The 22,120-nt window shown below is 41.2% G+C and overlaps 1 protein-coding gene, 1 long non-coding RNA gene and 1 other non-coding gene across 3 annotated transcripts; all 3 read left to right on the top strand.

Moving 5' to 3' along the window:
* The first annotated feature begins 1,034 nt into the window (after positions 1-1,034).
* LOC112943511 lies at positions 1,035-3,032 on the top strand. Its single transcript, XR_003248605.1, has 2 exons — positions 1,035-1,277; positions 2,927-3,032. It is a non-coding gene; the product is annotated as an uncharacterized LOC112943511 (long non-coding RNA).
* A 118-nt stretch (positions 3,033-3,150) lies between these two features.
* On the top strand, positions 3,151-13,903 carry EIF4G2 (eukaryotic translation initiation factor 4 gamma 2; the record flags this gene model as incomplete). The annotated part of the gene is made up of 20 exons (XM_026034784.1): positions 3,151-3,245; positions 3,682-3,807; positions 4,101-4,203; positions 4,828-4,959; positions 5,057-5,123; positions 5,205-5,356; positions 5,735-5,845; positions 6,160-6,243; positions 6,325-6,423; positions 6,684-6,825; positions 6,916-7,076; positions 7,508-7,621; positions 8,415-8,540; positions 8,829-8,933; positions 9,018-9,233; positions 9,557-9,815; positions 9,954-10,158; positions 10,503-10,714; positions 10,902-11,023; positions 11,346-13,903. Coding segments are annotated over 20 exons (2,697 nt in total), but the record flags the coding sequence as incomplete, so codon positions are not given.
* On the top strand, positions 7,663-7,821 carry LOC112943603. Its single transcript, XR_003248636.1, has one exon. It is a non-coding gene; the product is annotated as a small nucleolar RNA SNORD97 (small nucleolar RNA).
* Positions 13,904-22,120: the final 8,217 nt, after the last annotated feature.

The following is a 22,120-nucleotide window of genomic DNA, read 5'->3' as shown; positions in this document are numbered from 1 at the left end:
AACAAAGCAGATGTGGATGTTTGTGGGGATCTGTTGTCAGATTTACTTTGCTCTTGTTTAGTTGGTTGTTTTTTTTTGTCTTGTCATACCTAAGATAAATATAGCTAATTCTTTAGAAAAGCCATGTAGTTGCTCCCTCAGTCACAATCCAGGACTGGGACACAACCCTTAAATTTCATAGCCGTTAACTCCTGGGAAGTGTTCCATGACTCAAATTTCCACCTTCAGTTTTCTTTAACTGGAGGAAAAAAAAAAAAAAAAAAGTAATAAAAAACACCCCAGCACCAGCTGCTTTGTTTACCACAACAAACACCTAGAAATGGCGCTTAGGTTCAGGCAGCCTGGTTGTGTTTGCAGGTGCCCAGCCACAGATAGGAGAGTTCACAGCTAAAAGCACATGCAGAAACACCGATCGCTTCCAAAGGCAGAAAGCAAACCTGAAATCGGATCCACAGAACCGTGCTCTGGGATCTCAAATGGCAAGCCTCTTCCTTCGGATCTGATTGCAAGCCCAGGGCCGCAGTCTGCAGTCAGATAACATTTTACCACAGCCCCAACCACATCTGAAACGTGGTCACAGGGAAGTAAAATCTCAGTTAAAAAAAAAAAACACACTACACACACATATATTTAAAGATGTCCTCGCTGTGAACGTGCTAGAATCAACTGCAACTCACACAGAATAACTTTGGGCCTCTAGAACTGGGGCTCTGTAACCGTTGAAGCACAGGAACAAACAGCGCAGCAAAGACGCAGCCAAGCTGTCCCTGCTGACTGAATACGCCGCTTGCGCAGGTTTCCCTTCCCCCTTAGGTTCTCTCGCCAGCCACATGGCGTAACCGCTTTCGTGAATACGATTGCTGCACTGCGGCGGTGGTACCGCTCAACCAACCTTGCGCCGTCCCTCCTCCCACTTCTGCGTTAGCACCACCCCTTTCTTCGGCGGCGATTGGCGGGACGGGCGGAGCCCTCAGCGACGATTGGCGGCGGTTGGAGGGAGCGGGGTAGGTTGCGGGAAGGGCAATAAAGTTAGTGGAGCGGCCTCCGTGCGCGTTAGACGCGGCGGCGGGTCGGCTCTCTATGGAGGTGGCGGAGGGAAGCGCTGGGAGGCCGCTGCTCCTGCCGTGGTGACTCGGAGACTCGCCCTGCCTCGCGCGCTCCCCCCTTCCCCTCCCCAGCCCCGCTCCCCGGCTCCCTTCCCCTTCCCCCTCCCCTTGCCTTTTCCCCTGCCCTTATAGCTGCCGGGACCCGGGGAAGCTGACAAGGCCTTAGGGAAGGTGAGGACGTTGCGGCCGGAGTTGACCGCTCCGGGGCTGTCGGTTGTCGGAGGGGAGGGAAGGAGGAGAGGGAGAGCGGTAGCACTGCAGCCGCTGCTTAAAATGGCGGCTCCCCGAAGTGTCCGCCATTTTATCGCCGGCTTCTTGCTTTCTGCCGCACAAAATGGCGGCTCGAGTCGATGGCGGCTGCCGCTGCCTGGACTCGGATCACGGCGCCCGCGGAGCAGAGCGGGCAAAGGCGGTTGCAGCCCCCAGGCAGCGGCGTTCGCGGTTGGAACCGCTGATGGGCGGCGAGGAAAACGGCGACCGTTAGGGCCGCTTCGCAGATCCTCCCGGGGGAACGGCGGATCCGCCGTGGGTCGCCTCCAAGGGCGCCCCTGAGGCTTCTCGGGGAGTCAGTTGGGGACACGAGGCCGCCTGCGGCCCCCTCCTTCGGGATCCACATTGCCCGGAGAGAGGGACTGCACCTCTTTATCTCAGGGTGGTGGGCGAGGGTAGTTTTTTTTTAATTATTTTTACCTTTTTAATTATTTTTATGGCCTTTTCCTGTGCCTCGTGAGAGGCAGGGGGGAGCAGAGCCGCCTCCCCGCCGGCAGGCGCCCGCCCTCTTCGCCCGCTGCCGCGCGGAGGCGCCGGCCGCCGTTTGCCTTCCCCGGCGAGCCGTCGCGGGCGGCGGAGCGGAGCCCGGCGAGAGAACAAAGAGGCGGCCGGGCCCCTGGCGGCGGCTGAGCCTGGAGACGGGCGGCGCCCGGCGCGGAGGAAGGGGGGGGCGGCGGCGGCCGCATGCGGCAGCGGAGCGGCTGCGCCCGGCGGGGGGCGCCGCTGCGCTCCGCCCGCTCCCGCAGCCCTTTTGTTCGGCGGCGGCGGCCGCCGCCATGTTGGGCGCCGCTCCTCGTGCCCGCGGCGCTCCCGCCGCCGCGGCGTGGGCTGGCGGCGCGGAGGGCCGCGGCGGCCGCGAGATGGCGGCGGCCCTCATGGCGCCTCGGAGCGCAGCCGCCCTTAAAACCTCTGGCGACTTTGGCGCTGTACCTGTTTTTTCATGACGCTGCTGCACGGATTGCCTTTTTTTTTTCCCCCTTAATCATCGTGCAAGATAAACCCAGAGTGCGGAGGAATTGTTTCTCTTATGTAATTGTAGTAGCGTAACTGCTTGTTTCTCATGGACAGTACGACCTTTCCACTGTATTAAGCTAACGCTTTGTATTTTGATGCTCTTCACCTTCAAATCGATAGTGTGCTAAATGTTGTAATTAAGTATATCAGTGGAAGATTAATTTTGTTACTCTGTGCAAGCACAGAAATAGTTGGCCATGAAAAATAATGGAAATGTTGCTGAATGCAACATTCTACCATCTAGGGATTGACATAGGAGAAAGCTTGTTAAGGCTTTTCTTGGTCTTAGTCTATTTGTTCTCCTCTCCTCCACCTCTTTAAAGCTTTGGAAAAATATGGTAGTGATGATTGATTTGGCCTTTCTTCTGGTATCCGGAGTATTAAACAAGAATGTTCTTTTAAATTGAATATTTGATATCAGCTTCTTTCTCTAACAAGTATTTGTTGTGTCTGTATTTATGGGTAAATGCTTTAAGTGAAATGCTCCAGTTGCTAGTTAAACGTCTGTAATATGAATACTTGATTTGTCTTTCTAGGTTTTGTTTTTCCCCACCCCGTCAATTTAATTTTATTCTTTTGAAGATTCTTCGTTGTCAAGCCGCCAAAGTGGAGAGTGCGATTGCAGAAGGGGGTGCTTCTCGTTTCAGGTACTAGGGCTTTCTAGGTTTGATTCTCATTTGATAGTGGAAACTGTCTTTATTAAGTTATAAGTTATTAGATCAATAATGACACGTAATTGATAATGCTGTGATTTTGAACTTATGCAAAAATCCCTGATTGTTTTAACAGTGCTTCTTCGGGCGGAGGAGGTGGTAGGGGTGCGCCTCAGCACTATCCCAAGACTGCCAGCAACAGGTATTTTAATCTTTTAATAATACACTCTTGAGAGAGACTGCATCATAGTAAATCTTGAGTTCAAGATATGTTCATTTCATTACATTCATACAAAAAAAAAATGCTTCCTAAGTTGGTAATAAGAATAAATTAACTTGGGCTATCCAATTTTTTTTTCTGTAATGGTGTTAGTTGTACAGGGTTCTTGATTTGAGCATTTATTTTCTGAGCTTTAAAGAGGATTTTGTTTTTGTGTGTGTGCTAGGCTTTTTTCTCTAACTGTTCAGTGAATATTTTGCTGTGTAATTGATGTTTCATTGTTGTCAAGGCAGTGTTTCCAAATGTGATGTTTCCAAAAGTAGTAATGGAATTAGTGCAACACAGTACTGAAAGGTGAAAAATGACAGTTCTTGAAATAGCTTGGTGGTTTAAGCAAACTGTTTTCAAAACTTTACAGCGAGTTCCTGGGGAAAACCCCAGGGCAAAACGCTCAGAAATGGATTCCTTCACGAAGCACTAGACGAGATGACGACTCCGCAAATGACAAAGAACGACATGATGCAATCTTCAGGAAAGTAAGAGGGTAAGCTCTCTGTGGATTCATTTCCTTTATGAATATGAGAGGAAAACGTGAAGGGAGTTCCTTTCTTTCGAGTGAGTTGGAACAAGACACTGTTGGGCCTGCAGTAGCAAACACTTGGTGTGCACCTTAAGCCTTTTGTTTTTTTCTTTTTTTGAGGGGATTCATTTTCTGCAAGATAACACTTTAAATGCAGCCTTTTATTTCTATAGTTGGTTAAAAAAAAGTCCTAACTAAAAGTACTTCTGTCATATTTGCAAGATTTGTAATGCACTGTTTCTTTCTTGTTTATTTAGCATACTAAATAAGCTTACTCCTGAAAAGTTTGACAAGCTATGCCTTGAGCTCCTCAATGTGGGTGTAGAGTCTAAGCTCATCCTAAAAGGGGTCATACTGCTGGTAAGCTGGCTCTGTGTGTTCTGAGGTGCATGTGTGGATTTTGTTTGTTTTCAGCTTTATTATAGTTCTCTTTATATGCTCATAGAGTAGAGGTTTGCTATTTTTGTGTGGGGCACTGAAATCTAGTAGCTTATTCAATGTCTGATCCAAACAAATAGCAGAATATCAGTATTTTTTGCTGTATAAGTGGAGTATATGGGGGGGAAAGGAGAAACACTTTTAAACGTTGCATTAGTCAACATGATTTTTTTTTTCTCTTTCTTGGAACATTTAGTTTTTATTTTTCTTCTGTTCCCATCCACTTTTTTTTTGAAAACAACCACTGATCTCTTCATATACAGGTTATAATTGTAACTTTATTTTCTGAGATCAGTTTGGTTTGATTATTGGTCTTGGATGCTGTGGTAGTCAATTTAAACTGTTCTTTTCATTGATTAAAAGTTATAGCTCTTCGGTAACTCAGAGGAGCTTTTTATCCTGCATCATGCAGCATGTTAAGAATTTTGACAGATGTGTTGCTTCTGAAAACCCTTTATTTCTGTATTGAAATAACAGAATAGGAAAAAAAAATTGTTCATATAGAATGGTATTTTTCACTGCGTTAATGAAACAACCTTCTTTTAGATCGTAGACAAAGCCCTTGAAGAGCCCAAGTATAGCTCACTGTATGCTCAACTATGTCTGCGACTGGCAGAAGATGCACCCAACTTTGATGGCCCATCAGCAGAGAGTCATCCAGGACAGAAGCAAAGCACAGTAAGTGTTCTACTTTCTCTTTCAACCTGAAACAATTCTGTTAACATGGATAGTTGTACTGATTTGCTGCTTTTGTCTTTGTTTTCTTTTTGTTCAGACCTTCAGACGCCTCTTAATATCTAAACTTCAAGATGAATTTGAAAACCGAACCAGAAATGTTGATAGTAAGTTTTAAAACCACTTCAGTGTACAACCTGCTTTTCCTGTTTTCACAGGCACGTTTAACAGGCTTTTTTATTTTTCAGTCTATGATAAGCATGATGGTCCCCTCCTCCCCGAGGAGGAGGAACAGAGAGCCATTGCCAAGATTAAGATGCTGGGGAACATCAAATTCATTGGAGAACTTGGCAAGCTTGATCTTATTCATGAATCTATCCTTCATAAGTGCATCAAAACAGTAAGTATTCAGATTTTCCAGAAAGGAGAGGGGGAAAAAATTGAAACTAGAAATCGCAAATACTTATATTAGGCATCTTGATAAGCTTTTTGCAAGATGCTTCTGATCTGAAAAACAAAACAAACTGCTTAAAATGGTCTGATAAAGTACTATTTTAAGCCATGGATGTTGTCTTCAAGTGAAGATGTACTGTGGCCAGACAAAAATATTACAGGTACTTAAAGTACAACAGACTTGAAAATTAAGCACTAGAGATTTAATGGTTTATCATAAGTCTGTTGTCATCAGTAAGATTACTGACGTGATAACGTGTTTCTATAGGACTAATCTTCAGGTATGAAACTCTATTAAAGTACCTGATTTCCTCTTAATTTCTAGCTTTTGGAAAAGAAGAAGAGAGTCCAGCTCAAAGATATGGGGGAGGATTTGGAGTGCCTCTGTCAGATAATGAGGACAGTGGGACCTAGATTAGACCATGCAAAAGCCAAGGTATGTTCATATCTGCGTATCTGATACATTTACTTCAAGTAGTTTAAACCTATTGTTTTAGTTTGCTGTGCTTTCTGTATTCTGTTCTTAAATCCCAAATACAATTTTTTGAAGAGCTAGAAAGGGCCAACTACTGTTCCTGCATCAAATTTCTTCATAGCACAAAAGATCAGTGGAGGAGGTGTCTTACAGACTTGTTTTTTTGAGGGCAGTCTATTCATTATAATTTTCAGTGTTTCAGATGTGACAGTGTCTTACGGTGCTACTCATGATGCAAGAGCATCATTTGTTTTGTCTTTTTTCCCCTCCCGCAGTCCTTAATGGATCAGTACTTTGCCCGTATGCGCTCCTTGATGTCAAGTAAGGAATTGCCAGCAAGGATTCGTTTCCTGCTGCAGGTATGGAGATAAAATTTTCAACTACTTTTGTTTTCTAAGTGTTTCTTGAATCCTTTTTTAATTATACTGCCTTTCTTAAAGGATACTGTGGAGTTGAGAGAACACAACTGGGTTCCTCGCAAAGCTTTTCTTGACAATGGACCAAAGACTATCAATCAAATCCGTCAAGATGCAGTAAAAGTAAATATTTTTTTTTTTAAATAATGGAGCTTTGTTTCTGTTTAAGCCTTGTTGTGAGTTCTTGTTCTAGTGAATCCACGTCACAGCCTGTTCTCTGTACTTCTACATGTAACTAGTTCTGTTCTTGTGGCAGTATGTAAATTGAGATGTAGTAAATAGTTAAAAATTAATATAACTTGGACTTAGGACACAGTCCAAACATCTGCATTTGAGGATATGTTACTTTGAATTGACCCAAACTATTAATTCCTGTTTTAAAGGATCTGGGAGTCTTTATTCCTGCTCCTATGTCTCAAGGGATGAGAAGCGACTTCTTTCTGGAGGGACCGTTCATGCCACCCAGGATGAAACTTGACAGGGACCCACTTGGAGGGCTTGCTGATATGTTTGGACAAATGCCAGGTATACTGAAGCTACAATGCTGATGTAATGCCCCCAGCTGTACTGTGCTGAACAGCCAAGAACTAAAACTGCTTTTTGTCATCTTTATAGGTAGCGGAATTGGTACTGGTCCAGGGGTTATTCAGGATAGATTTTCACCCACCATGGGACGCCATCGTTCAAATCAGCTTTTCAACGGCCATGGGGGTCACCTCATGCCTTCTGCTCAATCCCAGTTTGGAGACCTAGGCAAATCTTTTCTGAAAAGTCAGGTAAGGACACTGTCAATAGAATGACTCTGAAGTACGTAGAAGCTCTTCTACAGATGCGTATGTTATGGATTGTAGTCTGCTTGCATTGAAAAACTTCCTCAAATTTGGTTCTGATAAGAACTGATGCTCAGCTGATACGAAAAAAAAATTCTCAACAATTTCTTAAATTGTGCAAGAGGTGCAGGGAAGACACCTTTTTTTTACTGCAAGAAAAGGTGCATGTGACTTTGGTGGGTCAGAATGGTGTGTTTTATTTAAAAGGTAGTCCTGTTTAGGGATAGATGCTACTTTCCCACCACCCCTGCTCCTTCTTTCTCCCTTCCTGGCAAATAGAGTCTTTGTTCCTCTGGTCCCTCTGGAACTACTTAACATATGATGTACGCCACTCCGTCATCTGCACTTCTTTCTCTATATCTCCCTTTCTGAAATAGGGGCAAAGCCAGCTCTACCATAACCAGAATCAGGGACTCTTATCCCAGCAACAAGGACAGTCGAAGGATATGCCACCTCGGTTTTCTAAGAAAGGACAGCTTAATGCAGATGAGGTACATTACATGCCTACATTACTTAAAGCCTATTCTCAATATTGCCCAATGATTATAGCAAGACGCGTTATTATGAGGACTAATGCTGGAACTCTTTCTCCTCCTCCTACTTCTCCTTCTTTGTCCCTTCTTTCACCTTCTCTTTTCCCTTTCCTTAGGGTATCCAGCGTCCTGTGAGCAAGACTGAGATATGAGGGCAATTTCTTGGGGTATCCCTTTCTCCCCTCCACGCTTCCCCAAGAACACTACTCTGACATCAGTTCCCATGCATCATATTGATAACAATACATTTAACTGAAGCTTCAGAGATTCCTAAACTCTAGAAAGCCTGAAGTACTGGACCAGGTTCAAAAACTTTCCCCCTACCCCCTTCACCCAAACTGTCAGAAAGGCACAATTTCAGGTGCAGAGTAAACCTCATTGTTTTGAGTAGGTGTTAGTGAACTTCTGTATTTTAATTTCTGAGCAATTGGTAGAGCTTTATCTTAGCAATGAAACATGTCAGTAAACAAATCTTATGTATCTTCTTGGGTCTCTAACATACTGCATCTAAAATGAGCAATTCTGGATCTTGATGTAGACTGAATTTAATCAGTAACTTGGAGCAAATTGCAATTCGTTGCACTTTTGGGGGCGCCTTTCAGTACCTCTGTGGTTTAGCCTGGACTTGGCTGTAAACACTGTAGAATCTGAAAATATGTGGTTTAGTAGGAGCAGTTGGTGTGAGTCCATGGCTCTGTAATCTTTGCCAGAATAATGAAAAACAGTTTGAGGTTTTTCTGTTTGTTTACAGATTAGCCTGAGACCTGCTCAGTCTTTTCTAATGAATAAAAACCAAGTGCCAAAGCTTCAGCCCCAGATAACTATGATTCCTCCCAGTGCACAACCACCACGCACTCAGACACCACCTTTGGGACAGGTAAACTATAAATTACACATTATTGTATTGTTGACTATGCTTATTTCTTGCATATGGACAAAATCTGATCCCATTCTTTGTGTGTGTTGGGGGGGACATTGTGTGTGTATGTGTAGGGAGAAACATGCGTAGTGTGTCTGTGTGTGTGGGAGGGTGGTAAAGCATGAAGGTACGACAGTAAATCTGAGTATGTAGGCAGATTGTTGAAATCTAGGCAGCTAAGTTGAAATATCTTTGAAATCTTAGAGGTATATACTGCTAAGAAACTTACAGAACTCTGTCTTTTAGCCTCCTCAACTTGGACTCAAAACAAATCCACCACTTATTCAAGAAAAGCCTGCAAAGACCACCAAAAAACCACCTCCTTCTAAAGAGGAGCTGCTTAAACAAACTGTAAGTTTCTACCATGTGTCTAGATGCTTTGTATGCTCTTGAGAACAAGTAAGTCAGTCTTGGGGTCTTTTTTCCTTTTTCCAGGAAGCTGTTGTGACTGAATATCTGAACAATGGAAATGCAAATGATGCTGTCAATACTGTGAGAGAAATGAGAGCTCCAAAACACTTCATTCCTGAGATGCTGAGCAAAGTAGTCATTCAGTCCCTAGATCGATCAGATGAAGACAGAGAAAAAGCTAGTACTCTGATCAGTCTGCTCAAACAAGAAGGAATAGCCACAAGTGACAACTTCATGCAGGTAACACAGTCAACTAACATTGTATTAAAATCTTTGTCAGTCTGTTGTTCATAATATTTTCTTTGAATAAAGGCAGCCCTAATTGTAAAGCTCTGAGGATACTTTTTTTTGAAAATGTTTCAAGGTCTGTTAATTTAAGGAGGTGGAAGCAGCATAATAATGCTGTGAGGAGCATAAGTGATCAAGGAAGAACTGTTTAGCTTGGACTTTCAGAAACTGTTGACAAATAATTCATCCAAAAAGCACCGTCAAATATAGGGAGAATATCACTCGACATGAGTAGTTCCTTGGTATGCTAATCTGATGCATTTACTGTTTCTCAGGCATTCCAAAATGTATTGGACCAGTGCCCCAAACTGGAGGTGGACATCCCATTGGTGAAATCTTACTTAGCACAGTTTGCAGCCCGTGCTATTATTTCAGAACTGGTGAGCATTTCCGAACTGGCTCAACCGCTGGAAAGTGGCACCCATTTCCCTCTCTTCCTGCTTTGCCTTCAACAGTTAGCCAAGTTACAAGATCGTGAATGGCTAACAGAATTGTTCCAACAAAGCAAAGTGAATATGCAGAAAATGTTACCAGGTAAGAGTTACTACATGGCTTTGTACAGCAGTCTGAACTTTTGTGCATGCAATTTAGAGTTTAGCAGTCAGACCTTCTAGGTTTCAGTTGACAGTGATGCTTGAGCATGTTTGACTTGAATTTTAATTTATTCTTCAGAAATTGACCAGAACAAGGACCGCATGCTGGAGATTTTAGAAGGGAAGGGACTTAGCTTCTTATTCCCGCTTCTGAAACTGGAGAAGGAACTGCTAAAACAAATAAAGTTGGATCCATCCCCTCAAGCCATCTATAAGTGGATTAAAGATAACATTTCACCCAAACTTCATGTAGATAAAGGATTTGTGAATATATTGATGACCAGGTAAGAAACTTGGTGTGGCTCAGGCACAAATTACTTAAACTACAACATAAGAAGTAATACCATTTTAAAAGGCTGAAATGCAGTTTTATGCAGAGCAAGATTGTATAGACTTATACTGGGATGAAACCTGTTGTAGATGGGTAACAGCCCAGTACTGTGGCTGTTAATGGGGAGGTGCAAGTCTCTCAGCTTCACTCAAGAAGCTTTTGGAAAAGAAAAAATACTGAGGGAGCATTTATATCCTATCTAAATGGGATGCAACATACCAGTTGTTCCACAAGGTTTTTAGCTCTTCTCCTTTTTCCCCTCTCTCTCTTACTCCTCCCTATTCCCTCCACCCCCAGTTTCCTGCAGTATATTTCTAGTGAAGTAAACCCACCTAGTGACGAATCAGATTCTTCATCTGCTCCTTCTAAAGAGCAGCTAGAGCAGGAAAAACAACTGCTTCTGTCCTTCAAGCCGGTAATGCAGAAGTTCCTCCATGACCATGTTGATCTGCAAGTGAGTGCTTTATATGCACTTCAGGTTCACTGCTACAACAACAACTTCCCAAAAGGTGAGCACTTAACAGTTTCATTGGTGGGGTATGGGGACATGGGGGAGGCTCACTCAGTAAAACACAGTACTAAGCTTACAGTGCTGCTTTGGCACATACAGGAGATGCTAATATATTAGCTAAAACGTGTAATGTAGCTAGATTTTTCTAAAGCTGATGGAATACTGAAATGGAACTCTTTTCATAGGCATGTTACTACGCTTCTTTGTTCATTTCTATGATATGGAGATCATTGAAGAAGAAGCCTTTTTGGCATGGAAAGAAGATATTACTCAAGAGTTTCCAGGGAAAGGCAAAGCTTTATTCCAGGTAAGTGTGCTTACCTTTTGAGTAGAAAGCAAACTATGTAGTCCGTAGACACTTCAGTGTGGCAGAGATCACTATTCAAAATGTTCTGTAAAGACTGGTTGGACTCTTACCTTGAACGTCCACTCGCCACCATAATGATTCTATGACTTATTAATAAAACTATATTGAGTATTTTGCCAGGAAGAAGTAAGGCAAGTTGTTTTTCTTCTGCATTGGGAGTCATTGCTAGAGCGTATATGTAGCACAAACTGCAATTTTGCTAATATGAAATATAGCTGAAACAATTTTAAACTGAGCTTAAACTGGTGTTATGTAACTGCAGGTAAACCAATGGCTAACCTGGCTGGAAACTGCTGAAGAAGAAGAATCTGAAGAAGAAGCTGACTAAAGAACCAGCCAAAGCCTTAAATTGTGCAAACATACTGTTGCTATGATGTAACTGCATTTGACCTAACCACTGCGAAAATTCATTCCGCTGTAATGTTTCACAATATTTAAAGCAGACGTTTGTCAGTAGGATATCCTCTGCAAAAGGTTTTTGTAGTATGTCTTTAAATAGTCTACAATAAAAATATTTTAGAGTATCTTTAATGTTTAGGTAACAGTGTATTAGCAGCATGCAATAATTACATCATAAGTTCTCGAGCAGGAGCAGTCTATTGCAAGGATCGTCTTTGCTGCCAGTTATCATAGGCTGTTTTTAAGTTAGAAAACTGAATAGCAACACTGAATACTGTAGAAATGCACTTTGCTCAGTGTAATACTTGAGTTGTTGCAATATTTGATTATCCATTTGGTTGTTACAGAGAATCCTTAACTGTAATCGATGGTTGTTGCCGTAATAGTATATTGCCTGTATTTCTACCTCTAGTAATGGGCTTTATGTGCTAGGTTTTAATATCTTTGAGCCTGGGCAAGTGCACAAGTCTTTTAAAAAAGAAACAGTTTACTTGCACAAAAAATGATCAGCTTGGAAAGATGGTTTAGTGCCCTTTGGAAGAGGTTTTTGTGGGTGTGAAACATAAAATGGTAAGAAATTTGAATTGGTCCCTCTATTATAGTATTGAAATTAAGTCTACTTAATTTATCAAGACATGTTCATGCCCTGATTTTATATACTTGTATCTTATCAATAAACATTGTGATACTTGACTTGTTTCTGAATGTCTCCCAGTGAAAAGCGTTAGCAACTAGTCTGCTTGCTGAAGGAAACATTAGTAGGAGTTAACTTGTCCTGGGACCAGTTTAAGATTCTTCTAATATCAGATTTGTGCAGTATAGAAATAAATTCTAAACAAGGTCACAGGCAAGATTAGAGATTGTAGACTTACTATGGTGGGAAGAAAACTGCTTGGCAATTCTGTTGGAGAAATAGTAGCAAGAAGGTTGTATGGGCTGGTGCACTTCAATTTAATTATTTTTTCTGTAATCAGTGTGGTTGCTTGAAACTTCCCCTGGGTTACAGGTGTGCTGCTTAACTGGCACTGAGTGCCATTAGCTGCCTGCTTCTCAAATAGTCAATTTGACAAAAGTTGAACAGGATAATGGAGTTGCACTGTATGGCTTTGAAATACCGTCAGTTAAAAACCTTGTTCCCTAGAGCCTAGTCCCTAATGAAATGCTTTGTTTCTCTGTCCTACTTGCTGATATTAATTAAACTGAGAGGGAATGTTGTGTGTTTGTAACAGTAACATGGTTTCTGTACTGAAACTTTCTGTCTAGAACTGGAAATGGTCTGAAAAAACTCAAGAGAAACCGCTTGATCAGGGAAAGAGCTTGCTTTGAGGGAGGAGTAGTTTGCACTTAAGTAACTTAAAGTGCTGTGAATGTGCAGCTGGGACTCTGGCCTCTGCCACTGTTAATTCAGTGTGGAAAAAAGGCTTCCTGGGGGTGGTAGGCGGCTAGAGGACTCTGTAGCTATAAGGTGAATTTGTGAGTGTCTTTGAAAACTGTCCCAAGCCAACCCCTGAGCTGTTATGTTGTTTCTCTGCAGGCCCAACGGATGTTGCTGTGTTACTGCTACCAAGTAATTTCAGAAATTATATCCCCAGGTTATTAAGTGGTTCTTGAACCTATTAAATTATGTGCTAATCTGCTGCTGTGACATCTAGCTGAGGGTGTGGGTCTGTATGCTAGGATGTAATGCTGCTGATACAGTAGCAATTCTTCTCTAACAGGGAAGCTCTAGTGGATGGTGGGAGGCCTCAGAAAAATTTTAGTGGAATATCTTTTCCTTTACCCTCCCCCCCCAATGTCTTTGTTAGTTTTCACAAAAGCTGAAGGTTACTCTGTGCTGCCTCTCTTAGCTGTCAAGGAATGCAACTGATATATCCTACATCAGCAACACTTAGAGCAGTTCACCCTTGTTTTCATCTTAATTCTTAAAATAAATTTCCTAAATAGATGACCGCTCTACTTGCTAAGGCTCAGCAAATACCATATTTACCTCTGGAAAGTAAATAATGCTCCAGCTACTTAGAAATTCTTTTGTCCTTACTTTTTTGTGAGAATAGATCAGTAAGATTTATTATTGCACGACTTAACATTAATTTTTAAGAGCGGGTTGTATTTCAGGAGCTGTGTTGGGTTTTTTTGATCTGAATGTGTTGAGTGGTGCATTTTGTTAAAGTGCTGTGCTCCACTTTCAGGTGGAGGCTACTGGATGCACAGTTCTCCTCGAGGCCAAGTGCTGCAAAGCAGAGGGGAGATCAGCTCATGAAAATAGAGTACTAATTAAAGGGTGCAGTAGAGGTGAGAGTAGAAGACATTAGTAGAATACGATGTGCAAGTGGAACAAGATTGTTAGACAAATCACAAAGCTACTATTGGAGAACAGAACCAGTCCCTGACTTGTATCTGGGCTTTGGAGAAGCCTGGCTTGTGCACACTTAGCTGCCATCTCCAGGAGGTCTGAGGTGTAGGATGAAGCTTGTGTCCTTGCCCAGTCTTAGCTGCAATTACTAGAAGCTTATATAACCAGCTCTCTGCATGAAGGCTTTGCTTTTTGGCTTGCTTGTACCTGATCCTGAGTTTAGAGTGGATAACATACACTTTGGCTAGAGTGGAATACTTTAAACAAGACACCATGCATACCAAAATTCTTACGTGTGGATTTGAAAATGTGAAATAGGGAATATACAGTAGAATGCGCCACTAACTTGTGAAGCTGCTGTCCATCAAAGTCATGTAAAATCAATATGCAGTTTATGTGGGAGACCTGGTCTCTGGAAACTGACATAATGGCTCTAAAACCAATAAAAATCTGAGGTGTGTACCCTGAAAAAGCTAAGGAAGGAAAAACTCCTTAATTTGTTCTGTTCTTATTTTCAGTAGTTTCCTTCGCTAATTGCAGTAGTTTCTGGTCAGTGAAACCAACCAGTAAAAAGGGGATAAGGATTGCTCTAACTTTTGTGTGGTGTTTTTAACTACCCATTGTGTTATGTTTTAACTGTAAGCAGAACCATTTTAAATAGAGTAAAATTGTTGTCCCAATTCAACCAGTGTACATCTTATCAATGATAATGATTTTTTTAAGTATTAAAGATTCTGTTAAACAGTAGGTGTTAACATTACAATCACCTGAGGATCAGAAAATACATTAAAATTTTCAAACATGTCATAGTCATGAAGCTTACTTTCTGTACTGTAAACTATCTCCTAATTACTGGTCACTGGAAATCCACTTCAGTATGTCAGAGGTGCATAGCACACTTCTTAGTGAAGTAGTGAAGATGGCATTTAAACTGGTCAAGCTGGTATGGTAGTACTTTTCCAGAAAGCTTTTAACTTGTTAATGAGTGAGTGCACAGTTGTGACTTGTATAATCTCTACCTTTTCAAGAACTTTTAACAACATAGTAAGCTAGGCTACTGTTTATTGTAATAGTATTTAAAATGGGGCGGGGGGGGGGGGGGGGAGAAGAGAAGGCTTTGGTGTTTGTTTCCTTGGGTGCTGTCCACTTCACACAGCACCAGTCTTTGGCAATTATATAAGCTAAAAAGGGGTATTTGAAGAGAGGGTTCTGCTCAAAGTTTCCAAAAACCAAAGATCTTCACCTACTTTATAATTTTGTATAGGCATTGTTTTCCTTAAAAATTGCAGGAAGGAGCCTGGGGGTTGGGGGAGAAGAAAGGGGGAGGGAAGCTTTGTTGGAATGAAATTCCTGAGGAAGAATGACTTGCTGACCTGCCTTTGGCAAGAGGGAAGCCTCCACCTGCACACTTACCTAGATTTACGTACTTTCTTTACAGAGCAGTGAATAAAATGCCTGGATAGTCTGTAAATTCTTAAACTAGGTCTGAAGTACAAGTCTGTGATAATAACTTACAGTAATAGCTGAGTTTGGGAAGGAATGGAATAAGAGCTGCACCCTCTCCTGACTGCAAAGAAGGGCTGGAGGAACAGCCTGATGGTTGCCAGTTTATGTAGGTGACTAGGGCTGTCCACAGTAATTTTCAAAAACTATTATTAAGGGTGAGTTGGTTGTTTGGAATGGAATACAAACAAATGTAGAAGCCAGAAACATTACGCTATTCTAACCTCAACTAATATGGAAAGGAAAGTAGGAGATGGTGGTGGTAGAATATCTTAAACAGTTGAACTGCACCTGTGTAAAGTTTATATAGATATCTGACAAAAGGAAACACTCTTATGACTTTTTAATCTCTGTTCCTTTTTATCTTGGATGTCAGCAGACAGAAACTGCCAAAAACTTCCAGTTTCCTGCCTGTACTGAGAAACACAGATTCTTGTATTTCAGTGGCAAAGTCTGCTTAGCCAAAATTTGAACCTGGTAATTATTCTTTTGTCCTTCTGACTTCTGTTACCTATCCTGAAAAACAAAAGAGAGATCCACACAGCTGATTAAGTATCGGTATTAAGTATCATATTAAGTATGGTTAAGCTGTTGAATGTAGTGGGAGAATTACATAATAAATCCACAGTTGCAGATGTTATGTTTTAATAGAACTAAAACTAATAATTTAAAGGAGAATAATAGATTAAAGATTTCTGAAGTTTTTTCCTGCATTTATTTGCAAAACTATAATAAGCCATTACTGCAAAATGAGCAATAAGGGAGAACTTCAGTTGTCTAATGAAATAAAAACAAGCTGTAGTCTGTCTCCCTTGATTGCCATTCACTTTATTGTCTTATCTCAGTATTACTTCACTTTTGAAGGACCATGAATGTATAATGAAGCGCATTAGACAGGAGGAGTTCCTTAAGTCCTGAAGAGCATGGAAGCAGTGATGATGAGAGATGGATGGTGTGGTTTGTGCTGTAAGCAGTTAAGTGACCCAAGCTAAGCTGAATTAATTTTATAGACCAAGTGCACCTCTACTTCCTTTTAACAGATCCCAGGGACAACTGAAATGCTATTTTTATTCAGTTGACGAAAGCAGCCATGACAACAGCATTACAACAGGGTGTAAGTACATAGAATGAGAAAAGCGACTGTCTGACAGTGATTTTATCTTAAACTATGTTGAAGTTTATAACAAGAGCTATCTTATATAACTTGTTTACATTAGCAGTGTTGAAAGCATTGAAGTATTTGATATTTGAAGTATTCTCACAATTTCATTCCTAAGAAACTATCCAAAGGAATCAAGTTGTGAAGGGAGAAAGAGAATGGTTTAGGCTAAGTATGCAGAAGATGAAGTTTACAGAACTAATGTAACCAAATTTATCATTTTAGATGCTAATACTGCAGATTTTAACAAATTTTAAGTAATACTACATTGAGTAGTTAACAAGTTGACAGTTGCAGTTTAGTTTTAGTTCAGCTGGTGTCCACTCTTAGGGCTACTTATTTCTTAGGTAAAATAAACTTATTTATTTTCCTCCTCTTACCAGCATTGAATAGAACATTTTTTCAACACTGATGGATTTACAACAAAGAGGCACTGTATTACATATATTTACTGTAGGCAGTTGAAGTAAGGAATTCAGCTGAAAGGGTTACAAGTGCATCATTTGTTGCATAGTTTCCATCTTTATTTCTTTACTAAGATCTCTGAAAGTATGTATTTTTCAATATATTTTAGTCACTACTTTGTCAGATGCTACAGTACAAAATCAATGTGACTGGCCACTTCCTACATCATCTTGTGACTCCGTCACTCGCTTGGTTCTGTGGCCACTTATATTTTTGCTGGCTGGCAATGATTGGAGACCTGGTTGGCCAGGAAGAATGCTAGTTACTGGCAGCATTTCCCTAACCTCAGTTACTCTCCGATGTTATATTAGCGGGAGTCTCAGTCTGATTCATTTGAGGATTAGGTTGTGAAGCTAGAATTTTTGTGCCATGAGCCTTTCCTCCTATTGCTGAGCAGAGTACTTCTGAAGAATAATAAAAATACAGGTTTTAACTCCTTCAGCTCCCTATTACAGCCTTTCCCTTGGGCTCCCAGAACCTGAAACTTGGGCTCAAAGACACTCCTTGGTCTTGGAGCCTTGGTGCTGGCAACGAGGCACAAAGAGAGCTTGTGCAATATTATACATGGTTACTTAAGATTCCGGTTTCTGTTCTCTTACTGAATAGCTCAGCTACACTCTATACTCTCTTTTTTCTTTGAGGCATTTTATCTTTAAGCAGTTCAACACCTTCCATGTGAAGGTCTATATACTGACCTGTTAGAACTCTCTGCTTGTTTCTGAAAAAGAAGGAATCAGGCCTGCTTTTTTCCCTGAAGTTTACATAAAATGCAAATCAAGTTGACCCTCTAAAACAAGTTAATTAGAATTTTGTTCTTGAAAGTGTGAATATATAAAAAAGGGTAATGCTACTTCAGAAAGATTGTTTTACTAATCTTTATTGGCTGTAACATCCACTCTCTGCTCCAACCCTCACGCTTCTGATATGCTGCTTCATCAGAAAGCAGTCCAACAACTACCCTGTCACCTGTGGGACCTGCACCACTGCTGCAGCCTGTGATCAGGTATTTGAGAATATATGAAACTGATCATTTAAAATGTGGGAGAAATGTTAACTCCAAGTTCTTTGACTTGGGAAACTAAGTTTCTGAGGAAATTATCTTTGCAGATGGCTGTGTGTGCATTGCCCTTAGGATTCAGTAACAATCTGACTTCCTACAAGGCTGGAGAAGTAATTTGCAGCTGCTCATTCGGAAGAGTTGATCTCCCCTGTGAAGACATAAAGGACCAAGCGTGGGCAGCCCCCAGCTTGGCTATGGGACATGCACAAAGCAGAGGAGGATACTTGGGGCATGATATTTTTTTTATTTATACATGTGCACGTGTGCACACACACACATTCGTGTTCCTTGTCATCTGGCAGACAAGTACTACCCAGTCACTCAATTATTTAAGGCTTGCAGTGCTTGATGAGTTAATGTATCAGATTCCAATTAATAGTAGAAGCACAACGTCACCCTTCTCCCATACGGATGGAACAGGACAACAGGAGCTGTGCTCAGCGTTACAGCTGGCATTCTGGGCATCTTAGAACAGGTCTGGCAAGGAGCCAATATGAAAAACACAGGCTTTTCGCTCAAATTGTTTCATACGGAGAAAAGTAACCCCAATTTTCCGAAGGAAGTGTCAAATATATGACAAAGAATGAGTGCTAAGATAGATGTACTACACTTCTTAGTTACTTAAAAATTAGTAAAAGCTTAGTGACAGGTATGCCTGCTTTGAAGAGGGTGTGAGTATGGTGATTATTCATTAGATAAGTACCCAATAATTTATTTCCTGGCTGTAATGAAAGTTTCCATCAACTGACACAGTTTTCCACCTATAGAATAGATACATTTATACTATCACCTCCTTTCAGTACTATGAATTATTTAGATAGGATAAAAGATGATAAAACAGGAGGAAATACATGAATAGTATGAAACCTATTAAAGTCTGCTTTTCTGTCAGAGACCCTAACTAAGTTTTTTGTCAATAAAAAAATCCATAGGAGTCATCATGAAGGGCTGAAAAAGCCCCATCCTCGCAGGAAGCTGCTCAACACGCCACTGCTTTAATATTCTACACATTGCCCCACAAGGAGCTGCATGCAAAGTTAATGCTGTTTGCTCTTATGAACAAGCTTCACTGATACAAGCTGATCCTTTTCCTCTCATAGTTATAAACAGACTACCTCTAACAACACTATAAATTCAGGAAAGTCTTGTTACCTGTGACATCTACGAGCTTGGGATTTGATCTTTAGGTATGGAAACACTCCAAATAATAAGAGTTAAGCCCTGGTAAAGCAGCTAGTTAAAAAATAAGAATTAAATCCAGGTAACGCAACAAAATACATAACCAGCAGCTGAGAAATTGGCATTACATTCTAGAAAGAAATTCATCTTTGAGCACAGTCTATTTTATTGTGCTTTAAAGTGACTAAATCTTAAATATCAACCTGAGATACTAGTGATTTCAATACATCTACTAACTGTGGAGAGCTAACTTACCCCCAAACTTCCAGCTTTCCAGAGCTTAACTTTTTCCAGAGTTCCAGCTTCATTTCCCTGACTACTAGTTTGCTGGTTGCCCCCACAGATGCACAAGAAGCAATTCTGAAGTTTAAAACTTGAGGCTCAAAGAAAAACTTGTGTTTGACATTTACTGAACCACTGGATCTAAAAAACATTTTGGGAAAAAAGTTTTATAAAATCCAACATACAAAAGGAAATGGGAGCCAGATACCATCTGTATATAGGACTGTTCTTGGAAAATTTCATTTTAGAGAACATGATCAAGACTTGCATAAACTTTCTGATCCTACTCAATTATTGTTTGCTGGTGGAGGAGAGGCAGAAAATGACTCAAGTTTGTAATTGAAAACTAACTCAAATGAATCACGAAGTTAATGTCTGAAACAGGTACCTCAGAAAGCAATTCATTCCATCCGTGTACGAGGTGGTCGTTGGGGGATAGCGAGGCTCTCCAGAAGACGCCTGTCTCCCTCCATGGGTTGTAGAAGCCATCTAGACTAAGAGAAATGAAAAGCATCTAATTCCCCTGGGTGTATAACACTGACATACAACATGTCCTAACTCTGTATAAGCACCTGGCTGTCATGTCCCCTGCTGCGTGGGTCGCTCAGGCCTGACTCAAACCCTTTTAGGAGAGAACTCCTAAGCAACTCTCACACTGTGGGTGCCACTGCTGCAGAAAATGGAGATTTACGTAGCCTACTTGCCCGCTTTCAAGTAAGCTACTGTCAGTGGCTTACAAGCCGCTAATTTTCAATTTATAACAAAAAAAAAAAAGGCTGGGATATTTCCACAAACAAAACAAATGCATGTGGTTATTTGCCTTCCAGTGACTGTGCAACCATGACCACAGCCTGTGCTGAAGCTCTCCAGGAGGTACTGGTTAATTACCTATAGAAGGCATTCTGTTAGCACAGACCAGCTCTGGAGCAACTTGTTTAGCACAGGAACAAAATAAAATTAATCCTAGCCCAAAACCTAGGTCTTCGACCTGAAGATGAAGTAATCAAATGGAGTATTAGCAGTAAAGGTTTAATTCTGTAGTAAGTTGACAATTCTGTGTCTAATTTGTTTGCAAGCCATAGTACTGGCCAGGATTTCAACCTTATCAATAGTGAAATTATATTCTTCTCTTTTGAAATTAAGTCATTTAAGAAAACAAAAATGAAAAACTAAGGCACTTTCACCACCCTATCTACTATGAAAGAGGAGAAAGCAGCTAGACAGATGCACACCAGCAGTAATGTGCTTGGACACGATAAGCTGTAATTAAGCAAGAAAGCTTGTCATCTTATATTCAAGTAAAATTTAATCCATGCTCCAAGAATCTTGTAAATCAGACCAAAAAAGGTCTATTGAGGCTGAATTACAGGAGTCTGTCATGTCCTATAGCCAACTGGCTGTGGAATGGATAAGGAGAGACTCATACAAAGGGTTTGAGTCAGGGTGGGAATCTGATTGAGAGGCACTGACCCCACTTGTATTCTTCTATTTTTGTTGATCCGGGATGGTTTTTGCCGCATCAGTGACAACACATGGTTTCCATCCGATTTAAGACAAAATAAAATGGTTACAGACAATACAATCAAATTTTGCAAAATAATACTCTTTTTTACTGCATTATTATTAGAAACAACAGCCACCATAACGATGACAGCTGTAATAAATATCTACCTTAGGTAATTGCTAGAGATCCAAGTAAGTCTGATCCTGTTATTTTAGGTGTGGTACAACATCAGTAAGAAGCTATCCAGGCCCACAGCAGCTCAAACAAAAAGCAAAGAGGGTAAAAAGAAGGGCTGACTTCTGCAGGCTGCTGAGAACCTGCTCCAGCAGCTGCAAGTCCCCTGCTTGACCAGCTGTAGCCCCCCCACACACCTGGAGTCTGCTGTTTTTTCACCCAAGGAGGGCAGTGTGGAGGCTGGCACAGGCAGGCACAAGTACTTCAGGTTTTCAGAACTTCACAGAGTGTAGATTTAAAATATACAATAGTTCAGCCACCTTATTCAATTACACTTCAAGCATTTGTTCTGTGAAGGGCCTAGTCTGTTAGTTCTAGGATCAAGACAGACACTATCAACCACTCGTCAACAGGAACAGCTCCTCACTGCATTGCCCAGAAAATACAGGGGCACATTTGAGAAGAGTAAAATGCTACATTTCTTACATACAGCCATGCAGTTCATCAGGGGAAGCACTACAGGAACTAGGAAGAAAACACCTGCCTTTCTCCTGTAGCAGTGCAGAATGAGAATTCTAATTCTAAGCATTTTGTTCTGGAATAAGTTACTGCCATAAATAAAGGAATGTAATAGCTACACACCAACTGCCAGCTTCAGAAGGGAAGGAATGCAGTCAAGAGAGGATGAGCACAACATTATTCCCCACTGAACTTTCAAAAACAAGCATTAGAAAATAAGGATTAAGCTAAAACACAGCTTTATCTCCAATTACAGAGAGATACGATGTTTTATATAATCTAAGTTCTCCCATTTGCCCTTCTTTCTTTTAAACCAAAGGAAAGAGAAATCAAAAGGTTGTCTCTCCTTATCTTTTTGCTGATTGCAGAGGTTGTTCAGGTTTGCAGTTTGTAGAGGACACATTTCAAGCACCTCTTCAAGCCAAAATCTATCTTGACTG

This window comes from Nothoprocta perdicaria, unplaced genomic scaffold, assembly GCF_003342845.1.
Source record: "Nothoprocta perdicaria isolate Ctin4 unplaced genomic scaffold, notPer1 scaffold_15, whole genome shotgun sequence".
Classification (NCBI taxonomy): domain Eukaryota; kingdom Metazoa; phylum Chordata; class Aves; order Tinamiformes; family Tinamidae; genus Nothoprocta; species Nothoprocta perdicaria.
The sequence above is the reverse complement of the archived record's forward strand: the minus strand, read 5'-3'. Positions and strand labels throughout refer to the sequence as shown.